The sequence below is a fragment of the Bufo gargarizans genome, chromosome 1 (assembly GCF_014858855.1).
Source record: "Bufo gargarizans isolate SCDJY-AF-19 chromosome 1, ASM1485885v1, whole genome shotgun sequence".
Lineage (NCBI taxonomy): Eukaryota > Metazoa > Chordata > Amphibia > Anura > Bufonidae > Bufo > Bufo gargarizans.
Window position 1 is genome coordinate 138949661 of NC_058080.1, and position 21731 is coordinate 138971391.

The following is a 21731-nucleotide window of genomic DNA, read 5'->3' on the forward strand; positions in this document are numbered from 1 at the left end:
CTTGTATATTGCCATTCCTGCTGCTACTGACTAAGCAGCAAAGTTGAAAAGCTTTGGGTAAGCGGGGGGAGTTATCCACTTTTTACTATTGATAACCTATCCTCAGGATAGGTCTTCAGTATTAAATTGGCGGTGGTGCAACTCCCGACACGCACGCCGATCAGCTGTTTTAGGAGAAGGCAGCGCTCTGTTTACCCGCTCGCCTCAGCAAGTGCAGTGGTGAGCAAGGGTGTAATTACAAGTATGGCGTCCCCATTCACTTCTATGGGACTGCTCTGTAGTATTCACTTGAACAGACAGAGCCGTCCCCAAGAAGCGAATGGGGACGCCATAATTGTAATTACACACCTGCAATAGCTGCAGCGAGCAGGTAAACCGAGCAGAGAAGGGAGCGCTGCCTTCTCTTCAAACAGCTGATCGGCAGGGGTGCCCAGAGTCGGATCCTATCCTAAGGATGGGTTATGAATAGTAAAAACCCCTTTAATCTGTAAGTGGTCTTAGTGTTGACATCTAGTGACCAATGTAAACACTGCAATGTGAATTATTTTGGAATTTATTTTTGTATTGATCACTGCGACGACAAGAAATGGCATCTTTGTTTTCTGATGAAGGGTTCAGCAGTTAAGTGATCCAGTGATACGACTTACTGTAAATTTTTTTAATTGTAATACTTCAAAATGATTTGCTGTTAAAGAAATTCTCTGTTTCTGTGTGAGAGGATCTATGTAACATATATTAGTCAAATAATTTTGGACAGGAGACCCTATTTGTAAAAAAAAAAATTGTTTTATTATAAACAACAAGTAAGAGGAAATTAGATATTTAGGCCAAGCGGTGCTTTTACAATCACAGCGGTAACCTAAGGAGACATAATGAAATACATAATACCTTTGTGAATAATGGCTAAAACATACTAGCTTATATTAATTTCATTAAAGGGGTTCTACAGTTTATTTTAACTGATGATCTATCCAGAGGATAGATCATCAGCATCTGACACCCGGGACCCCGCCGATCAGCTGTTTGAGAAGGCAGCAGCACTCCAGCAGCGCCGCGCCCTTCTCACTGTTTACCGCAGGCCAAGTGACGTCACGACTTGTATCAATGGTCTGGGCGCGGCTAAACTCTGTTCACTTGAATGGAGCTTAGCCTTGCCCAGGCCAGTTGATACTAGTCGTAATGTCACTGGGCCAGCTCCTGGAGCGCCGATGCCTTCTCAAACCGCTGATCGGCGGGGGTCCCGGGTGTCAGACGCTGATGATCTAACCACACTGTAGAACCCCTTTTTAAATTGGCGGTGGTTCAGGCATTAATAAAATCACCATGTCTAAGATGTTGCATAGGTTTATTTAGTCAGAGAACAAACCCCACGACTATCCTGTACTTGGCATAGGTCCCTACTGGTGCTACACATTGCAGTGACAGCAGTCGGGGCATCGTTTGTGTTCCCTCAGTACCAAAGCACAGGCTCCAAGGGGCCCAGCCCTCTATACGTCACTACTGTAGTATGTATGAAGGAGTGTACTTCTAGGCTGGATAGTTTCTAAAAACAACGGACCATCAAAAATATCAGTAATATCACACATTCAGTGAAAGCAGCACTGTGTGCATGTAACTTCAAAGAGTGCAAGCCACACAGACCTTGGACCACTAGTACCATTCATGGATCTGATACCACAAAATAGCAGCACTCGAATTTAGGGAAAAAAAATAATATTTTCTTAATTCATTCATCTGAAGTTTTAGCACCATCTAGAGCCTGCCTTCAGAGTCATGAAGGCACAGAGTACCTAAGGTTCTGTACCATGGAATTATAACGCGCCTCTGTGCAGTATTATACAGGGTGATTCAATAAGGATGGTGCAAAAGTAAAGGTCTGTAGTTAAAGGGGTTGTGCACCTTTGGGGAGGAGCAAACCCCCTCCCCCCTTGGGCGGACCTGTAAAGTTAAGGGGTACCTTTTTACCAACCTAATACACCAACTTTTATATTCTGGGGTATTATTATTGTTTATTCACAACTTTTCATAATTTTTAGGGCCGTATAGGGCTTTCTAGGGGAGGTACAAAGGCAGGGAAACACCACCATCAGGTGTGGTCCCTGGGCTGAGGATAGACCAGGATCTGACAACGGAGAGATTCCCTTGGTAGCATTTCATTTTTACCTCAAAACCTGGTCAACGATCCTCTTTTCTCCTCTTGATGTAGTAGATTTACATTCATTACTCAATTTGTGGTGGATGGTATATATGCAGTAATAGGTGGGCCCATGAGTTGTTATTATCGGTTGCCAATTTTCGGGGGAACATTTTTAGCTTGATCAATATTAAAAGTTATATTTTAAGGGTCCTATTTCCTCCAAGTTTAATGTATGTTTATTAGAAGGATTTGAGCACTATCCTATAGTATTGTTCCAAAGGAGTTTGAAGCATACTTACCTGCTTCTCAGCCTGTCTTGATATCCCCCCTGTACCGCACTTCAGGGTCCATTCACATATCCGCAAAATGGGTCCGCATCTGTTCTGCAATTTTGCGGAACAGGTGCGGACCCATTCATTTTCAATGGGGTCGGAATGGGCTGTCCTATTCTTGTCCGCGAAAAGGCATTTTCTATGAGAGTGCCGGCGATGTGTGGTCCGCAAAACACATACGGACGTGTGAATGGACCCTAAACTGCATCTGTCGGCAGATTTGTACCTATGACACTGACTGACCTGTTACATGGGCACTTGGCAGCTGAAGGCATCTGTGTTGGTCCCATGTTCATGTGTGTCCACATTGCTGAGAAAAACAATGCCTTAATATATGAAAAGAAGCAATGGGGGCATTGCCGTTACAACTAGAGGGTCAGCTTTTTCTGCAACTGCTGCGACCTGTGCACTTCCTGATTGACAGGATCAGGCAGTAAAAATGTCATCATCGAGATTTCTCTTCGTTTGGTAGGATTAGTATTTTAAAAATGACCCTGTTACCAAAACTACTCTACCTGTTACAAACCATCCCCCTTCGCATCTCATCCACATTCTGGTCTCAACTTGATGTTTCACGCACTTTGTGTGGGCACCCGGTCGGCCGCTATTAAAATGGGAAATAATGACCCGCACTAAGAAGGCTGGAGGGGTGGGTCTCCCAGACTGTCGACTTTATTACCACTCTACTGCTTATGCTCGATTATTGGACATGACACATCCAAATCCTGGGTGCAATTGCACGGGACTCCTCACTGTGTTCCGTATTAGCCCTCCCATGGCTGGTGGGCTCTCCGCGCCCTACACCATCGCAACTGTCCTTTACCACACACCACACCCTCGCAATCTTAGCATCCATAGGTCGACCTACTTCACTGATTGACCCCAAAGGCCCTTTGGTACCGGTAACTGACCACCCCAGATTTCCTCCAGGACATTCATCCCGACCCTTCCTCCAGGGCACGAGAACCCGCCTGATCAGGTTCTGGCATGTTCTCTCAGGCTCCGCACTAAAACCTCTGTCCCAAATACTTGAGACCCCATTAGCCCGTAACTCCTTTGAGTATCTGCAACTCCAGCATTTCTACTTCTCTTTAAAGTGCTTCTGTCACCCCCAAACACCAATTTTCAGTTTTTGACTTAATATATTTGCTAATGTTTACAGATTCGATATATACCCCTCTTACCTCAGGCTGTGGTGTAATTTAAGTAAAAACTGGACTTTAGTGATATGTAAATTTCTTCACTACCAGCAAGTTGGGCGGACTTGCTGGTAGCCGCCGCATCCTCTGTCTGAAAAAATGCCTCTCCTCCACTTGATTGACAGGGCCAGTGAGCGCTCTCATCCTCCAGCTGGCCCTGCCTGCAGCTCAAATCCCGCGCCAGCGGCGTACCGGTCGTTATTCGGCGCAGGAGAAGTCTTTTGTTCCGGGTGTAGGGCAGACGTCATCGGCGCAGGCGCACTGAGGAAGGAGCAGTCAAGCGAGCGCCTGGGCCAATGATGACCCGTACGGCGCAGGCGCGGGATTTGAGCTGCAGGTACGGCCAGCTGGAGGATGAGAGCGCTCTCTGGCCCTGTCAATCAAGTGGAGGAGAGGGGCGTTTTTTCAGACAGAGGATGCGGCGGCTACCAGCAAGTAACCGCCCAACTTGCTGGTAGTGAAGAAATTTACATATCACTAAAGTCCAGTTTTTACTTAAATTACACCACAGCCTGAGGTAAGAGGGGTATATATCGAATCTGTAAACATTAGCAAATATATTAAGTCAAAAACTGAAAATTGGTGTTTGGGGGTGACAGAAGCACTTTAACCGCCTCCCGACCGCTGTACGCACGGATGCGTCCGGGAGGCGGTTGATTTATAACTCCTGGACGCATCCGTGCGTCATCTCGCGAGAGGCGAGATTTCCTGTGAACGCGCACACACAGGCGCGCGCGTTCACAGGAACGGAAGGTAAGCGAGTGGAGCTCCAGCCTGCCAGCGGCGATCGTTTGCTGGCAGGCTGGAGATGCGATTTTTTTTAACCCCTAACAGGTATATTAGACGCTGTTTTGATAACAGCGTCTAATATACCTGCTACCTGGTCCTCTGGTGGTCCCTTTTGCTTGGATCGACCACCAGAGGACACGGGTAGCTCAGTAAAGTACCACCAAACACCACTACACTACACACCCCCCCCCGGTCACTTATTAACCCCTTATGAACCCCTGATCACCCCCCTGTCATTGATCACTCCCCTGTCATTGATCACCCCCCTGTAAGGCTCCATTCAGACATCCGTATGATTTTTACGGATACATGGATCGGATCCGCAAAACACATACGGACGTCTGAATGGAGCCTTACAGGGGGGGTGATCAATGACAGGGGGGTGATCACCCATATAGACTCCCTGATCACCCCCCTGTCATTGATCACCCCCCTGTAAGGCTCCATTCAGACATTTTTTTTGGCCTAAGTTAGCGGAAATTATTATTATTATTATTTTTTTCTTACAAAGTCTCATATTCCACTAACTTATGTCAAAAAATAAAATCTCACATGAACTCACCATACCCCTCACGGAATCCAAATGCGTAAATTCTTTTAGACATTTATATTCCAGACTTCTTCTCACGCTTTAGGGCCCCTAAAATGCCAGGGCAGTATAAATACCCCACATGTGACCCCATTTCGGAAAGAAGACACCCCAAGGTATTCCGTGAGGGGCATATTGAGTCCATGAAAGATTAAAATTTTTGTCCCAAGTTAGCGGAAAGGAGACTTTGTGAGAAAAAAAAAACAATTTCCGCTAACTTGTGCCCAAATTTTTTTTTTCTATGAACTCGCCATGCCCCACATTGAATACCTTGGGGTGTCTTCTTTCCAAAATGGGGTCACATGTGGGGTATTTATACTGCCCTGGCTTTTTAGGGGCCCTAAAGCGTGAGAAGAAGTCTGGGATCCAAATGTCTAAAAATGCCCTCCTAAAAGGAATTTGGACCGCTTTGCGCATCTAGGCTGCAAAAAAGTGTCACACATGTGGTATCGCCGTACTCAGGAGAAGTTGGGGAATGTGTTTTGGGGTGTCATTTTACATATACCCATGCGGGGTGAGAGAAATATCTTGGTCAAGTGCCAACTTTGTATAAAAAAATGGGAAAAGTTGTCTTTTGCCAAGATATTTCTCTCACCCAGCATGGGTATATGTAAAATGACACCCCAAAACACATTCCCCAACTTCTCCTGAGTACGGCGATACCACATGTGTGACACTTTTTTGCCGCCTAGGTGGGCAAAGGGGCCCACATTCCAAAGAGCACATTTAGGATTTCAAAGGTCATTTTTTACACATTTTGATTTCAAACTACTTACCACACATTAGGGCCCCTAGAATGCCAGGGCAGTATAACTACCCCACAAGTGACCCCATTATGGAAAGAGGACACCCCAAGGTATTCTGTGAGGGGCATGGCGAGTTCCTAGAATTTTTAATTTTTTGTCACAAGTTAGCGGAAAATGATGATTTTTTTTTTCTTACAAAGTCTCATATTCCACTAACTTGTGACAAAAAATAAAACATTCTAGGAACTCGCCATGCCCCTCACTGGAATACCTTGGGGTGTCTTCTTTCCAAAATGGGGTCAGTTGTGGGGTAGTTATACTGCCCTGGCATTTTAGGGGCCCATATGCATGAGAAGTAGTTTGCAATCAAAATGTGTAAAAAAATGGCCTGTGAAATCCGAAAGGTGCTCTTTGGAATGTGGGCCCCTTTGCCCACCTTGGCTGCAAAAAAGTGTCACACATGTGGTATCTCCGTACTCAGGAGAAGTTGGGGAATGTGTTTTAGGGTGTCATTTTACATATATCCATGCTGGGTGAGATAAATATCTTGGTCAAATGCCAACTTTGTATAAAAAAAAATGGGAAATGTTGTCTTTTGCCAAGATATTTCTCTCACCCAGCATGGGTATATGTAAAATGACACCCCAAAACATATTCCCCAACTTCTCCTGAGTACGGCGATACCAGATGTGTGACACTTTTTTGCAGCCTAGGTGGGCAAAAGGGCACACATTCCAAAGAGCACCTTTCGGATTTCACCTGTCATTTTTTACAGATTTTGATTTCAAACTTCTTCTCACGCATCTGGGCCCCTAAAATGCCAGGGCAGTATAACTACCCCACAAGTGACCCCATTTTGGAAAGAAGACACCCCAAGGTATTTTGTGATGGGCATAGTGAGTTCATGGAAGTTTTTATTTTTTGTCACAAGTTAGTGGAATATGAGACTTTGTAAGAAAAAAATCATCATTTTCCGCTAACTTGTGACAAAAAATAAAAAGTTCTATGCCTATCAGCGAATACCTTAGGGTGTCTACTTTCCGAAATGGGGTCATTTGTGGGGTGTTTGTACTGTCTGGCCATTGTAGAACCTCAGGAAACATGACAGGTGCTCAGAAAGTCAGAGCTGCTTCAAAAAGCGGAAATTTACATTTTTGTACCATAGTTTGTAAACGCTATAACTTTTACCCAAACCATTTTTTTTTTTTTGCCCAAACATTTTTTCTTTATCAAAGACATGTAGAACAATAAATTTAGCGAAAAATTTATATATGGATGTCGTTTTTTTTGCAAACTTTTACAACTGAAAGTGAAAAATTTAATTTTTTTGCAAAAAAAATCGTTAAATTTCGATTAATAACAAAAAAAGTAAAAATGTCAGCAGCAATGAAATACCACCAAATGAAAGCTCTATTAGTGAGAAGAAAAGGAGGTAAAATTCATTTGGGTGGTAAGTTGCATGACCAAGCAATAAACGGTGAAAGTAGTGTAGTGCAGAAGTGTAAAAAGTGGCCTGGTCATTAAGGGTGTTTCAGCTAGGGAGGTTGAAGTGGTTAAACAAGACTCACACCCTGACCCGAAAACTCACTTAATTTGAGCAGATGTGTGTCTCTCCCTCAGCGGTCCTACATCCCATATCCTCCATGTACAGGCTACTGATACACCGGCGTTCCTCGTGCCTTCCTCCATATTGTCAGGCCTGGGAGCGGGATCTGGGTAACCACTATACCCCAGCTCAATGGAACAAATGCTTCTTACTATCTCATAAATCCACAATTTCTACCAAAGCTTAAGAAACGAGCTATAAAATTGTATCTAGATGGTATAGAGTACCAGCGTTACTCCATAAATGGTTCCCGACAGTGTCGGATCGTTGTTGGAGATGTCTTACGGAGGAGGGCACGATGATCAACGTTTGGTGGAACTGTAGCGGCTTGCGCCCTTTCTGGAACTTTGTACATAAAACAATCAAGGAAGTCACAGGCGTCCCCATTCAGAATTCCCCAGATGCCTTACTACTGTTCGACTGTGTCCTGGATGTCCCAGCATATATGAAATCCCTCCTAAAATATATGGGGAAAGCGGTGATTCCTAGGCATCCACCTCTCCTCCCTCACCTGATGAGGGGTTTGATGAAATCGCCCTATATCAGAGATTGGAAGACCTCATCAGTATTACGCCCTCAGACACCTCACGATATGTGAAAACGTGGGGCCCCTGGGAAGCCTTCCGTTCCTTGAACTCATTTCAGAATGCACAGGTCTAGACTCCCCATGGTTAATTGCAGCCTTCTTTCCATTTCCCTCCTTCCCTTTCTCCTCTCCCATTGTCTATCATCTTATTTGTATGTCTCTTCTCGTTAGTTTCATGTCCACTTAGGGCATTTAACTCCATGTTGTTCCATGGTTCATATTGTTCGATACCAGGTTGTATATACCCTTTACAACTATATAAGTACCATAACTGAAGTGTTCATGTCACATGACTTTGAAACTGTTCTAATGTGTTATGTTGAAAATCTTAATAAAACCTAAATGAGAAATAAAAAAATGTCATCATGCCTGGCCTTGTCAATCAAAGTGCAGGGGATGCGGCAGTTGCAGAGAAAGAGGAGTCTCTAGGTGAAACGTCCCTGTTCCTGCTAGAGGTCTATTTGCATATATTAAAGCATTGTTTTTCTCAGCAATGTGAACACATATGAACATGGGACCAAAACAGATGTCTTCAGCTGCCGAGCACACATGCAACAGGTCACCCAGTATTATAGGTACACATCTGCTGACAGATGCCCTTTAAGTGTGGCGCAGGGGGATATCAAGACAAATGCCCTTTGATTTATACCACAAAATAGGTATTATCATAAATTAAGTTCAAAGTGCGGGGAGATATCCAGACCGAACATGAAATGCTGGTCTTGATAAATGACCCCATTATAGTCAGCCAGAAGAAACCTGTATACAGTTAGAGGTGTATGGAGGTACAGAGAAACCCCCTAGACGTATAGAGGCACTGTATTACACCTCTGAGCCCGTACTGTATGTTATATATGCACACTAGATATAGAGAGATTACATACTACTAATTCACTTTCATGGCTCTTTATAAGTAAACTCCATTCAGTTTTCATCGGCCTGAAGCTCCACTCCACTCCACGTGGTCCAGCTATCAGTCCTCTCTCTGGATGCTGATACTTACACAAGCTCAGGAGGAATTAGTGGCGGGTTGGGCACTCTGCTCTTTGTCCTTGGCACATTTCTTTTTGCATTCCTCACAGACATGATGACAATGCCTGTTGCACAGAAATGAAATGGTTAGGCTGGGGTTACACCTACACTTTTTTGCAGCACTTTTGATTGATTTTTAAAGGCTATGTACACCTTTGGGGGCATTTTTTTTATTATGTTTGCATTGTTTCACTTATTTTGAGCTAAAAATAATTTTTTTCAGTATAGAATATTTTTGTGTACAGGGCTGAGATGCTCTACTATATGCCTGAAAACTGGAGTAGGACAGCACCACTTACTTGAAAGCAATTCACTATTGGCGGTGGTGCTCGTGGCGTAAGGTCCCGGCCTCAGGGACCCCCCAAGAACGTAGACAGGCTTTAGAAAAGTCACGGCACTCTCGAACTTCAATCCAAAATTAGTGTTTAATCACACCGAAATATACAGCATTGTTTCGACACACAAGTCTTTCTCAAGCTACATGAAGCTTGAGAAAGACTTGTGTGTCGAAACGTTGCTGAATCTTTCGTTGTGATTAAACACTAATTTTGGATTGAAGTTCGAGAGTGCCGTGACTTTTCTAAAGCCTGTCTACTATATGCCTGTGGATTTTTTGTCTTTTCCCTCATCTGAGCAGCAGACAGACTCCTTATCTCTGCTCTCTGACATTATAAACACTCTTTAAAGGGAACCTGTCACCAGGATTTTGGGTACAGAGCTGAGGACACGGGCTGCTAGATGACCGCTAGCACATCTGCAATATCCAGTCCCCATAGCTCTGTGTGCTTTTATTGTGTATAAAAACCGATTTGATACATATGCAAATTAACCTGAGATGAGTCCTGTATGTGAGAAGAGTCAGGGACAGGACTCATCTCAGTTTAATTTGCATATGTATCAATTCAGTTTTTATACACAATAAAAGCACACAGAGCTATGAGGACTGGATATTACTGATGTGCTAGCGGCCATCTAGCAACCCATGTCCTCAGCTCTGTACCCAAAATCCCAGTGACAGGTTCCCTTTAAAGCTCAATCCTTAACTTACTGATACAAATGTGGCTTAAATAAGTGTTTATGGCCTCTTAGGTTAGAGATAAGGGTAATTAGATGACTGGCACAAAGTGAAAGTGAAAATACCAGTCACACAGTTAGAAAAACAGTTAACCCTTTGGGACAGAATAGCTCAATATTTTTAATAAAGGCCAATTGAAAATATGATTTTTAGCTAAAAATGAGTAAAATGCCATCATAAACAAAAATGACCTTAAACTACTGAGTAGTAAACTGACTTATACACAATTGTGTGCAATGCTACTGTCGACAGGTTTCTGCATAGTCTTCTCTCCTGGCCCTGTCCATCAAGAAGAGGAAGGATCTGGCAGAATAAGCACGAGCGAGTGTGTAAACAATGGTTTGGGCCCGCCCTCAGTGCACTTAACTGCTCATTTGCATGAATTGAAAGTACTTTTTCTCCAGAATAGAGCAATGGATCACTAAGTGAAGGGTGTCATTACGTTCATCTGAGCCAAGAGGCACCGTGCCTGGTTTAACAGTGAATTTCCTGGTGACAGATTCCATTTAATTAATTTATTGGAGCATCATTCTGTCTATGTAGACAGCCTCTGACATATGGCTGCATAGACTGACCAGTATGGCGTTTGTCTATGAATATAGATCTGTTCATATCCAGAGACTGCAAAAGTGGCCATAGCTTACAGTACATATATACAGATATCGGTACACGTTATGAAACATACTTGTTATGGTTTGGGAAAAATCCTGGATCAAATCCACCAGCCATACCAGGGGCAAATGCAGCTTCGAAGGGGTTCTGCACCCCCAGTTTCTCAAACTTTTTCTGGCATGTTCCAAAATAGGATATCTTTCCGACGGCGAATCCGAGAAAACCAGCCACTGTCACAGATAAGAACATTAGTTATTACTTTACAGCATATTAATAATTCATTTCCTATTTTCCCAAGTGTGACGTTCCCTTTGTTTGCACTCACAGGACCCAGCCATTGGTATGATAGACATGCATGGCAGCAGTATCAGAAGCCTCCATACTTACATGCAAGCTTTGGCAAGGAACCAAACCGTATGTTTTTTGACAGATATCCTGTAGAGAAAAGCACATCTTATTAACTACCATTTTCTTTTCCTTCTATGTCACACACAGAGACGCTGAATGCTAAACTAGTCCTCCAGTGCCAGGACCCTGCATACAGCAGCCCAGATCTCTGCAAGTACGAGGCGGCAGGAACACGATTTTCAGCTAGGTTCTGGTTAAGCCATACATTTTAGTTTTTGGGCAGAGTTTTTTGTGCCTCCTGTTTAAATTCAAATGGTATCTGTGGGATTTTTTTTTTTAAAAAAGCTAACCATTGCTTACCTGATAAATTTCCCCACTTCTCTAGCACCAACGCTCTTGTGGTCTTTGCTGGTGTTTTTTTTTCAAAATCCCAGAGAACGCTTTAAATTTTATAAGCAGCAGGGACTGTTTTAGCCTTTCTGCTGCCTGAGAGAGTTAGAGGGGTTTTCTGAGACTTTCCTACTGATGATGTATTTGGATAGGTCATCACTATCTGATCGGTCATCCGGGACACCTGCCGATCAGCTGTTTAAGAAGGCAGCGCAGCCTTCTTGCAGCTTAGCCTAGGCCAGTGACATCACGTTCATCAGTCACATGGACTAGGCGTAGCTCAGCCCTATTGAAGTGGATGCGGCTGAGCTGTGATACCAAGCACAGCCACTATACAATGTACTGCACTGTGCTTGGTAAGCAGAGAGAAGGCCGGAGCCCGATTTTAGGTCAGTCAGTAAATACGTTTCAGAAAATCAGTTTAAATAGGGTCCCCTCTTCAATTATAGATAAAAGGGCTCATTTGTTAAAACTGACATTTTAGCGCGGCTGTAAGATACGCCTAATTTATTAGGAGATATTCCTCTGCCAGAACAGCCTGGAAGATTTAAAAATGCAGATGTAAAACTAGGCTAAGGGCTCATGCACACGACCGTTGTTTTGCGGATCTGTTGTTCAGTATCTGAGTTTTTTTTTTCCTCCGATTTAAGTCCTCCTCCGTTCTGTTATTGCACAAAACATATCGTATTGGTTTCCTTATTTGATCAGTTTTTTGCGGATCGTATACAGAAACAGTAACTTATTAATCACCAAACACATGAGCAATATGGGCTAGGCATAGCATTTCTATAGTATGGATCCGCAAAATACGGATGGTATACTGATGTGTTCTGTATTTTTCGGGGACCTATTGACTTGAATGGGGCATTGGACCGTGATTTGCGGACAATAATAGAACTTGCACTACTTTTTTGTGGAACGGCCATGTGGACAAACAGAAACGGAATGCACATGGAGTAACTTCTGTATTTTCTACAGCCCCATTGAAGTGAATGGTTTTGCATATGATCCGCAAAAAAAAAACGGAACGGAAGCAGAAAGAAAATACGTTCATGTGCATGAGCCATAAGGCAGAGGTCAGCAACCTATGGCACTCCAGCTGTTGTAAAGCTACAACTAGAGATGAGTAGTGATGAGCGGGAGGTGCCATATTCGATTTAGACGAAATGGAATATTCGTCATTATTCTAGTTATCGCGGTTAATATGCGATTTAAATAATTGCGATTTTAACTTAGGGCAACTTTCCTATTGTTTTGATATCTAGAATTAGCGAAGATGACGAATATGACGAATGTATTCGTCATATTCCTCAAAACGAAGATAACAAAATATTCTCCATCTTCGTTTTAGCTCCATTTTCGTCAACTTCGCTAATTCTAGCAATCAAATAGGAAAGTTGACTATAGAGACAGCTGTGTTTAATTCGCTATGCGATTTATATTACTTTGCTTTTTTTTTAATAAATAGAATAATTATCAAGTATTATAATTATTCTATTTATTAAAAAAAAAAAAGTTATATAATCGCATAGCGAATTAAACACAGCTGTCTCTATAGTCAACTTTCCTATTTGATTGCTAGAATTAGCGAAGTTGACGAAAATGGAGCTAAAACGAAGATGGAGAATATTTTGTTATCTTCGTTTTGAGGAATATGACAAATACATTCGCCATATTTGTCATCTTCGCTAATTCTACCAAGCCAACCATAGTAAACCAGGTCTAAGTTGAAATCGCAATGCGATTACTTCAAGTTATATTAATCGCATTGCGATTTCAACTTAATTCTCACATCCGACAGTACATTCTAGTATGGAGACGTTCCCATGGTGATGGGGACACTCCATGAGCATGGAAGTCGGCAGAAACAGCAACGGGCACTGACTGGAGCCGCCAGGAAGCCAGGAATCATCAGAACAGGTAAGAACTACTTTTGGGAAGTGGGAAAGAAAAAAATATAACAATAAAAAAAAAAAATATATATATATATATTCGAAATAACAAATTTATAGCGCTATATTTGAAATATTTGCGAATTAGCGAAGTGCCGATATTTGCTAAAAGATTTGCTATTCGAATATTCGCGCTCAACACTAGAGATGAGCGAATTAATGAAAAGTTCGATTTGGCTGCTTCGTCGAATAGAATTTTTTTTTTTTGCTTCGTGACGAATTACTTTGTCATGATACACATTTCTTTGTAAGTAGTGGGTGCAAAGACAGGGAGTGGCAATTGCGCCACTCCCCGTCATTGTACCCCTTAGATGCCGCGTTCATACATGATTGTGGCATCTGATATAAATAAAAGAGTGTAACATTTTAAAAAATATATAAATAAATCATACTTACCTGATCCATTTGCTCGCGACTGGCTGGCTCCTGTCATCCTTACTTGAAGATCTGGCACGAAAGCTCGCGCAGCACAGGGTAAAGTCATACGTCACCACGCACGGGATTTCGGCTGAGATCTTCAAGCAAGATAGTGGTGGCTGGCCCATCGCGAGCAAATGGATCAGGTAAGTATGATTTTTTAAGATTTTCAACACCATTTCAGGTTAAATCGATTCGCTACCACGAAGCATGAGGAAATTCGGCTTCGTGCCAAATCAAATTTATCCTGAAATTCGGGTCTTTGATTCGCTCAACACTAACTACAGCCTCCAGAATGCTTCATTCACTTCTATGGGAGTTCTAAGAGCAGCTACGCAAGTCTGCATGCTGAGCGTTGTACTTTCACCACAGCTGGCGTGCCGGAGGTTGCTGATCCCAGGACTAGAGATATTCTGTAGATGGACTTTGTGCTGATATAACTTTATACTTTTAATTCCTTACCTTGGAAAATTAGGGCTTGCGTGGCTATCATGCTTGTAACAGACAGAGGCAGAGCTGCAAGAACCAAAACAAAAAATGACTAGTAAAGTGTTCAGATACACCTTCGGACAAGCATAAGGGGCACAGATTTCTGAATGTTTTTCATTTTTTACTTTCAAGGGGTTCCAGGATAAGGAATACATGTCTGACTGTGTCTGACCAAAAGAATGGAGAGGCAGTTGGGCATGCACGCTGCTGGTTCTTCCTCTCTATGACTGCTGTTCTTATGGGCAAACTTATCCCCTATCTCGTAGGCTGTGTACACCTTTGGAGTCACCTTTATTGCATTATACTCATTTTGAGCAAAAAATAATTTTTTTCAACTGGTCTTTATTAAAAAAAAATGTAATCACTATCTTTGTGCAGCCTTAAATTTATCTAGTAGCATGATCTGAATTTTCACTCTGTTCCATCAGGCAGCTCAGCTGATGGACTCCTTAACCCTGATCTCTGACCTTATGAACACTCATTTTAGCTCAATTGACTACTTTCACACTAGTGTTTTTGCTGGATCCGGCAGGGTTTGGCAAAAACTCTTCTGTTACTGATAATACAACCATCTGCTTCCGTTATATACGGATCCGGTTGTATTATCTTTAACATAGCCAAGGCGGATCTGTCATGAACACCACTGAAAGTCAACAGGGGACGGATCCGTTTTGTGTCAGAAAAAAACGGATCTGTCCCCATTGACTTGCATTGCGGGTCATGATGGATCTGTCTTGCTCCGCATCCCATGACGGAAAGCTAACCGCAGCATGCTCTCCGGTATGAGAACCGAATACATTTTGGAGCATTCCATTCTGTTCAGTTATGTTCTTTCCCAATTAACCATGTATGGGGACAAAATGGAAGCGTTTTTTTCCTGTATTAAGCCCTGATGACAGATCTCAATACCGGAAAATATTAACGCTAGTGTGAAAGTAGCCTTAAATAAGGGTTTATAATCTTTTAATAATTTAGAAATAAGATGATGACCGGCACAAAGTAAAAGTAAAAAGTACGATTCACATAGCTAGAAAAACAGTTAACCCTTTGTAACAGAACTGCTCAATATTTTTAAGAAAGACCAATAGAAAAGTTTTTTTTGGGCCCAAAATGAGTAAAATGCAGTCATAAAAAATTGCCCCCGAAGGTGTACATAGCCTTTAAGCTAAACCCAGGAGTGTATCCTCAAAATTTAAACATACTGTAAAATATGCCCTCAAAATCTGCTATGTAAATAGCCTGTAGGCTTGAAATTTAAAAAAATATAAAAATCATAGCATTCATTATCAGAGCATCTCTGTCTCCACACGCAGAGTCTGACACAGCCTCTATGGCAGTGCACTGAGCCTGTACAGAAGAGTACTAAGACGCTGTACTAAACAGGCTATACTAGCTCCATGCCAGTGCGCATAATCCCTAAGGACAGAACTGAGAATCTATAGGTAGGCCTCATACCGTAGATTTCCTGGATGCAGTGGGACAGTCTAGGGTCTGCGGTAATGTTCGAATGTCCCCAGCGTTCCTTAGCCCACCCATCCGAGACCCAAAATTCCCAAAAGTAGGGAAGACCTTTATGATTCTGGTGCACCTAGTTTATTTTCCGGGCCAGGAAGTATAAAAATAGTAATAACAAGCTTGAATCCAGATTTAAGGAGTATTCTTATATTCACTTAACAGGTACTAGTGATTTTATTAATTACCTCTATACCAGAAACTTTCCTCTTTACATTCCTTAAAAACTTTACGGAATTCTTCCCTGTTTCCCTGAGAAATGTGGCAATGCGTCTGTAAAGACAAATGTGCAAATATTTCATAAGTGGTCCTCTGCAGACATGTTTAGGAAGGTTCAAATACAATAGATTAAAAGGACAACTACTCTAAGGAGCACAATATTAAAAGGACTCGAGACGGGAGTGTTGCATCAGCCGAACCTGCTGATTTTGCTAGGACTGTCCAACCATCTAATGTGTATGGAGGTATCCCGACTCTCTCCTCATGGCAGTTGTCAGGAGGAAAGAATAATTTGGTTAGGGCTACACAGCGACATGTGTTGCATGACACAAAAGGGTACAGCTGCACTGCAACATTTGTCACGCAACTTCTTGTCACAGAAAAGTCGCTCAACATTTATTGTAATGATAGCCAATGGTGTTGCAATACGACATGCTGCAACCATAACGGCTTGGACGGATTTTTTGCAACTGTTGCGACGCAGTCACAGCATGTCACGTTGCAACACCATTGACTATCATTACAACAAAAATGTTGCATGACTTTTCTGCAACACGTCGCCGTGTAGCCCTAGTCGTAGACATGCTGGCCAATCTTCGGTTCTGATGGGACATAAACTGCTCCCTAAGGGCTCATGCCTACCAGTGTAAAGGCCCCATACAGTGGACTGTAAATTCATGCACGGGCATCGGCCGCGTGAACTCTATTTGCAGATGCAGACCTATTGACTTAAATGGGTCCGCGATCCGCAACATACGGACAAAGATAGAACATGTTCAATCTTTCTGTGTTGCGGAGGCATTCATGACTACGAGTTGCTTCCATGGGCTTCTGATCCGTGCCCCTGCTCGGGCAAAAGTTATATGTTGTGGATTGCAGATCCATTCAAGTCAGTGGGTCCACATCCGCACCACGGAGTGTACACGGCCGGTGCCCATATATTGCGGACCAGCTGTTTACGGTCCGCAATATGGGCACTGAGCCAGTACGCTCGTGGGCATGAACCCTAAGTAAGACAAAAATGTCTAGCGGCAGCTTATTCCCTTCTCTTTATTCAGAACACATGCACTCTGAGCCAAGCCCAGTGTTTCCCAGAGTGAAAAGCATTCCGTCAATGGGAAGTCAAAGCCGAGCAGTACTATGCTTGTCGATGTTTGCGTTGTATGGGCACACCCTTACTAGAATAAGGAAGTGTGCGGAAGGTTACCTCAGGTAACCAATGACTAAGGCCTCTTTCAGGTGTGTCCAGTGTTGGAAAATGTGTTTTCGTGGCCATTTTTTATTTTATTTTTATTTTTTATTTTTTTAGGGTGGGGGCATTTTTTGCAAACAGTGAGGGAGATGTGAAAGCGCTTCAAATGAACTTTTGTGGCATAAAAATATTGCAAATTACGGTGTGCGCCACATTTGCACCCTCATTTGCAACTTTTTGAGCTCTCTTTTTCCTAAAGTGATGATAAAAAGTAGGGGGAGGTGGACTGGAGCCAACTGGATTCACTAAAATTTACACCAGAAATCAGTGTAGATTATAGCTCGAGTCTACAACATCCTTTAGCTGGTATAGCTTTCAGTTTCTATCCTCGGGATAGGTCACCAATATCAGAACGGTGGGGGTACAACACCCAGGACCCTGGACAATCAGCTGCTAGCTGTGAGAACGGTGGGCTCCATTGCCTATTCCCAGGCGATGTGACATCGCCGTACATCGGTCACATGGCCTCCTAGGCGCATGTGAATGGGGCTAAGCTGCAATACCAAGCACTGCCACTATACAATGTACGGCGCTGTGCTTGGAAAGCTGCGGGGAGCTATCTGCGCTCACCAGAGCTTTGGTGAGCACAGCCGCTCCCTGATGGGCAGGGGGTGCCAGGACTCAGACCGACACCAATTTGATAATGATGACCTACCCTGAGAATAGGTCATCATTATCTCTACCTGGATAAGCCTTTTAATTTACTAAGAGGCATCTGACTCTGAGTCACCTCACTTCGGCGCACAGATTATTGAAGGGAATGCCAGTCTGGATACATTTCTCCAGTGTGTTTGGCCACTTGTGTTTTCTCCAGACATTTTTTTCCCCTATAGAGAAGGTAATGTGGAAACACCTGGAAAAGACCAAGAGCTACAGCATTCCGCATATTAGAAAAGAAGCAAGAAAGACAAAAAATCACCACGAGTACCAAAAAAAAAAGCTCTCTAGAACAATCCTATCCTTGTCTGCAAAACGGAGAAGAATAGGACATGTTCTACTTATTTGCAGATGTAACGGAACCGACAAATGGATGCGGACAGCACATAGGGCGCTGTGCGCATCTTTTGCAGCCCCATTGAGGTGAATGAGTCTGCATTTGATCTGCAAAAAATGCGGAACAGATGTGGAAAAAATATACACATTCGTGTGCATGATCCCTTAGGGCTCGTTCACACGAACGCGTGAAGCCGGTGCCCGTGCTGTGGACCGCAAATTCCGGTCAGCAATGCAATGGGTCCGCGATCCCTCCGTTCTGCAAAAAGATAGAGCATGTTCTATCTTTTTGCGGTGCGGAGGCACAGAACGGAACCCCAGGAAGCACTCTGTAGTGCTTCCGTAGTGTTCCGTTCCGTGCTTCTGTTCCGCATCTCCGGATTTGCAGACCCATTGAAGTGAATTGGTCCGCATCCGTAATGCGGAATGCACATGGAACAGGGCCTGTGTATTGCGGATCCGCAAATGCGGTCCACAATACGGCAACAGGCAGCACACGTTCGTGTGAACGAGCCCTTAGTCAGAGTACTTGGCATTAGTGGTCCCTATGTTTATATACTGAGCAGAGCAGTACATTCTTTGTGTCCAGCAAAACCAGTCCCTACAGAGACTTAGGCCTCTTGCACACAAACTTTTTTTTTTCCCCGTGTACGTTCCGTTTTTGGCGTTCCGTATATGGAACCATTCATTTCAATCGATCCGCAAAAAAAACAGGAAGGTACTCCGTATGCCTTCCGTTTTCGTATTTCCGTTTTGTTCAAAGATAGAACATGTCCTATTATTGTCCGCATAACGGACAAGGATAATACTGTTCAATCAGGGGCCAGCTGTTCCGTTCCGCAAAAAAACGGAATACACACAAACGTCATCCGTATTTTTTGCGGATCCGTTTTTTGCAGACCGCAAAATACTGAAAAAGCCATACAGTCGTGTGCAAGAGGCCTTATACTGGGAATGTGTGTGAAAAGTGCACTTTGTATAGGTTTCCCTTCTGTTGTATATCTTTCAGTTCCCTGAGTGGGGGGGACTGTATACTAAAATGTCACATCACTCATATGGAAAGCACTTAAAGGGAACCTGTCACCGAGATTTTGTGTATAGAGCTGAGGACATGGGTTGCTAGATCGCCGCTAGCACATCCGCAATACCCAGTCCCCATAGCTCTGTGTGCTTTTATTGTGTCAAAAAAAAAAAAAAGATTTGATACATATGCAAATGACCTGAGACGAGTCCTGTCCCTGAGACGAGTCCAGCGTGAAGGAGCCCAGCACCCGCCCCGCATCCTCAGAATCTCCTTCTTGCTCCCCGACGTCACAAAGCTAGAGCGCCATAATCTCGCAATGCGCAAGCTACCCTGAGGCTGATGCCAGCACAGGGAAGGAACGCTATGACGACACTGCACATGCGCTAGCTTGCGCATCACGAAATTACGGCGCTCTAGCTTTCTGACGTCGGGGAGCAAGGAGGAGAGTCTGAGGATGCGGGGCGGTGCTGGTCCTTCACGTTGGACTCGTCTCACGTACAGGACTCATCTAAGGTTCATTTGCATATCTATCAAATCAGTTTTTTTACACAATAAAAGCACACAGAGCTATGGGGACTGGGTATTGCGGATGTGCTAGCGGCGATCTAGCAGCTCATGTCCTCAGCTCTATACACAACATCCCAGTGACAGGTTCCCTTTAAGACAGTCCAACCAATTCTGTCTAACAATGGAGCAGTTCTGAAGACTTTTCCACAGTCGGCCTCTACAAGCGTCTACATGTCTTCCTGACAAGGGGTGCGAACATGAAGATAATAGGAGTCCTCTCAAACATCATCAAATATCAGACAGAAACAAGCTTAAATCAGAGGTTTCCCTCTTTAGTCTCTACTGGTCCCTTTCCAGCTATTTCAAAACTACAGCTCTCAGCATGTTGGGAGTTGTAGTTTTGCAGCAGCTGCACAGTCACAGGTTGGAGATGACAGATAGAAATAAGGATATAGAAGGGTGACTTACTGGACTTTTTTGGGGTGCTGGGGTGGTGCTCTGCTCTGGAGCTTGCTGTGGGTCAGCTGCCATGGCTTCTAGTAGTAGACTTCTGGGGAGGAAGGTCAGGCACACAGTGCTGGTGCTGCAGGAGTCTGCGTTCAGTCAGGGTGTGTATAATTACCGGTCACTCCCATACTGGATGACGCTGAGAATCTGTAGGGGGAAGGACTTTTCAGAGACAGCGTTGAGCAGAGTGTACCTCATACAAAACTAGGTACATAGAAGGATATCTGCACTGTAAATAGGACGCAGCTGAGATGTAGGTCCTTGAATTGTCATATGCATCTAAGAGCTCATGCACACGACCGTATGCGGTACGCAAAACACGGATCCGAAAAAAAAAAGGATGACATCCATGTAACGTCCGTGTTGCATATGTTTTCTTGTAACAATGTCTGGCCTTGTCCGCAAGATGGAAAAGAATTGGACATGTTCTATTTTTTTATTTTTTTTGCGGAGCGGACATACAGACATAGGGCTCGTTCACAAGACCGTGCCATTTTTTGCGGTCCACAAATTGCGGATCCGCAAAACACGGGTGGCATCCGTGTGCCTTCCGCAATTTGCGGAACGAAACAGGAGGCCTATTATAAAATGCCTATTCTTGTCCGCAAAATGGACAAGAATAGGACAGGACTCATAATTTTTGCGTGGCCACGGAACGGAGCACACTCTGTGTGCTGTCCGCATCTTTTGCTGACCCATTGAAATGAATAGTTCTGTATGTGGAACGCACAAAACAGCCCGTATACTGAACGCAAAATACGTTTCGTGTGATCGAGCCCATGGAATGAGTCATTTCCGGGTTTTTTTCAAGCCCCATTGAAGTGAATGGTTCTGCATATGGACCTGTAAAAAAAAAAAAAAAACAAACGAAAAAAAAATACGTTCATGTGCATGAGCCCTAAGGCTCCATTCACACGTCCGCAATTCACACGGATCCGCAAAACACGGAAAGCGGCAATGTGCGTTCCGCATTTTGCGGACCGCACATTGCCGGCACTAATAGAATATGCCTGTTCTTGTCCGCAATTGCGGACAAGAATAAGACATGTTCTATTTTTTTGCGGAAACGGAAGCACGGATGCGGAAGTGCGGATCCGCAAATGTGGATGCGGACAGCACATTCCGGCCCCATTGAAAATGAATGGGTCTGCACCCGTTCCGCAAAATTGGATGCGGATCCATTTTGCGGACGTGTGAATGGACCCTTAGTTGACTCAAATTTGAGCGGCTGAATCACAGTCCTGGGACAGCTGAGTTATTTCAACCATATCTGTGCCCTGAAGATTCTGTCACTTTGAATGCAATGGTGAAGGCTGGAGCTGTCAGCTCCTTGCTCCACCAATCTCCAGCATCATGCTGTTCCCAGTGCGATGAGGTAAGTGCATAGGGCAAGGATAATTCCCTGGTGCAGGGTGATG

At 43.7% G+C, this 21731-nt stretch overlaps 1 protein-coding gene across 1 annotated transcript; it reads right to left on the bottom strand.

The window, feature by feature from the left end:
- Positions 1 to 766: 766 nt before the first annotated feature.
- Positions 767 to 20428, bottom strand: OCIAD2 (OCIA domain containing 2). The gene is made up of 7 exons (XM_044293969.1): positions 20275 to 20428; positions 16000 to 16084; positions 14273 to 14326; positions 11091 to 11138; positions 10777 to 10933; positions 8988 to 9081; positions 767 to 859 (listed from the first exon to the last, which is right to left on the bottom strand). The coding sequence occupies exons 1-6, from the start codon at positions 20335 to 20337 to the stop codon at positions 8994 to 8996; spliced, it is 495 nt and encodes a 164-aa protein (XP_044149904.1). The 5' UTR covers positions 20338 to 20428; the 3' UTR covers positions 767 to 859; positions 8988 to 8993.
- Between the last annotated feature and the right edge of the window lie 1303 nt (positions 20429 to 21731).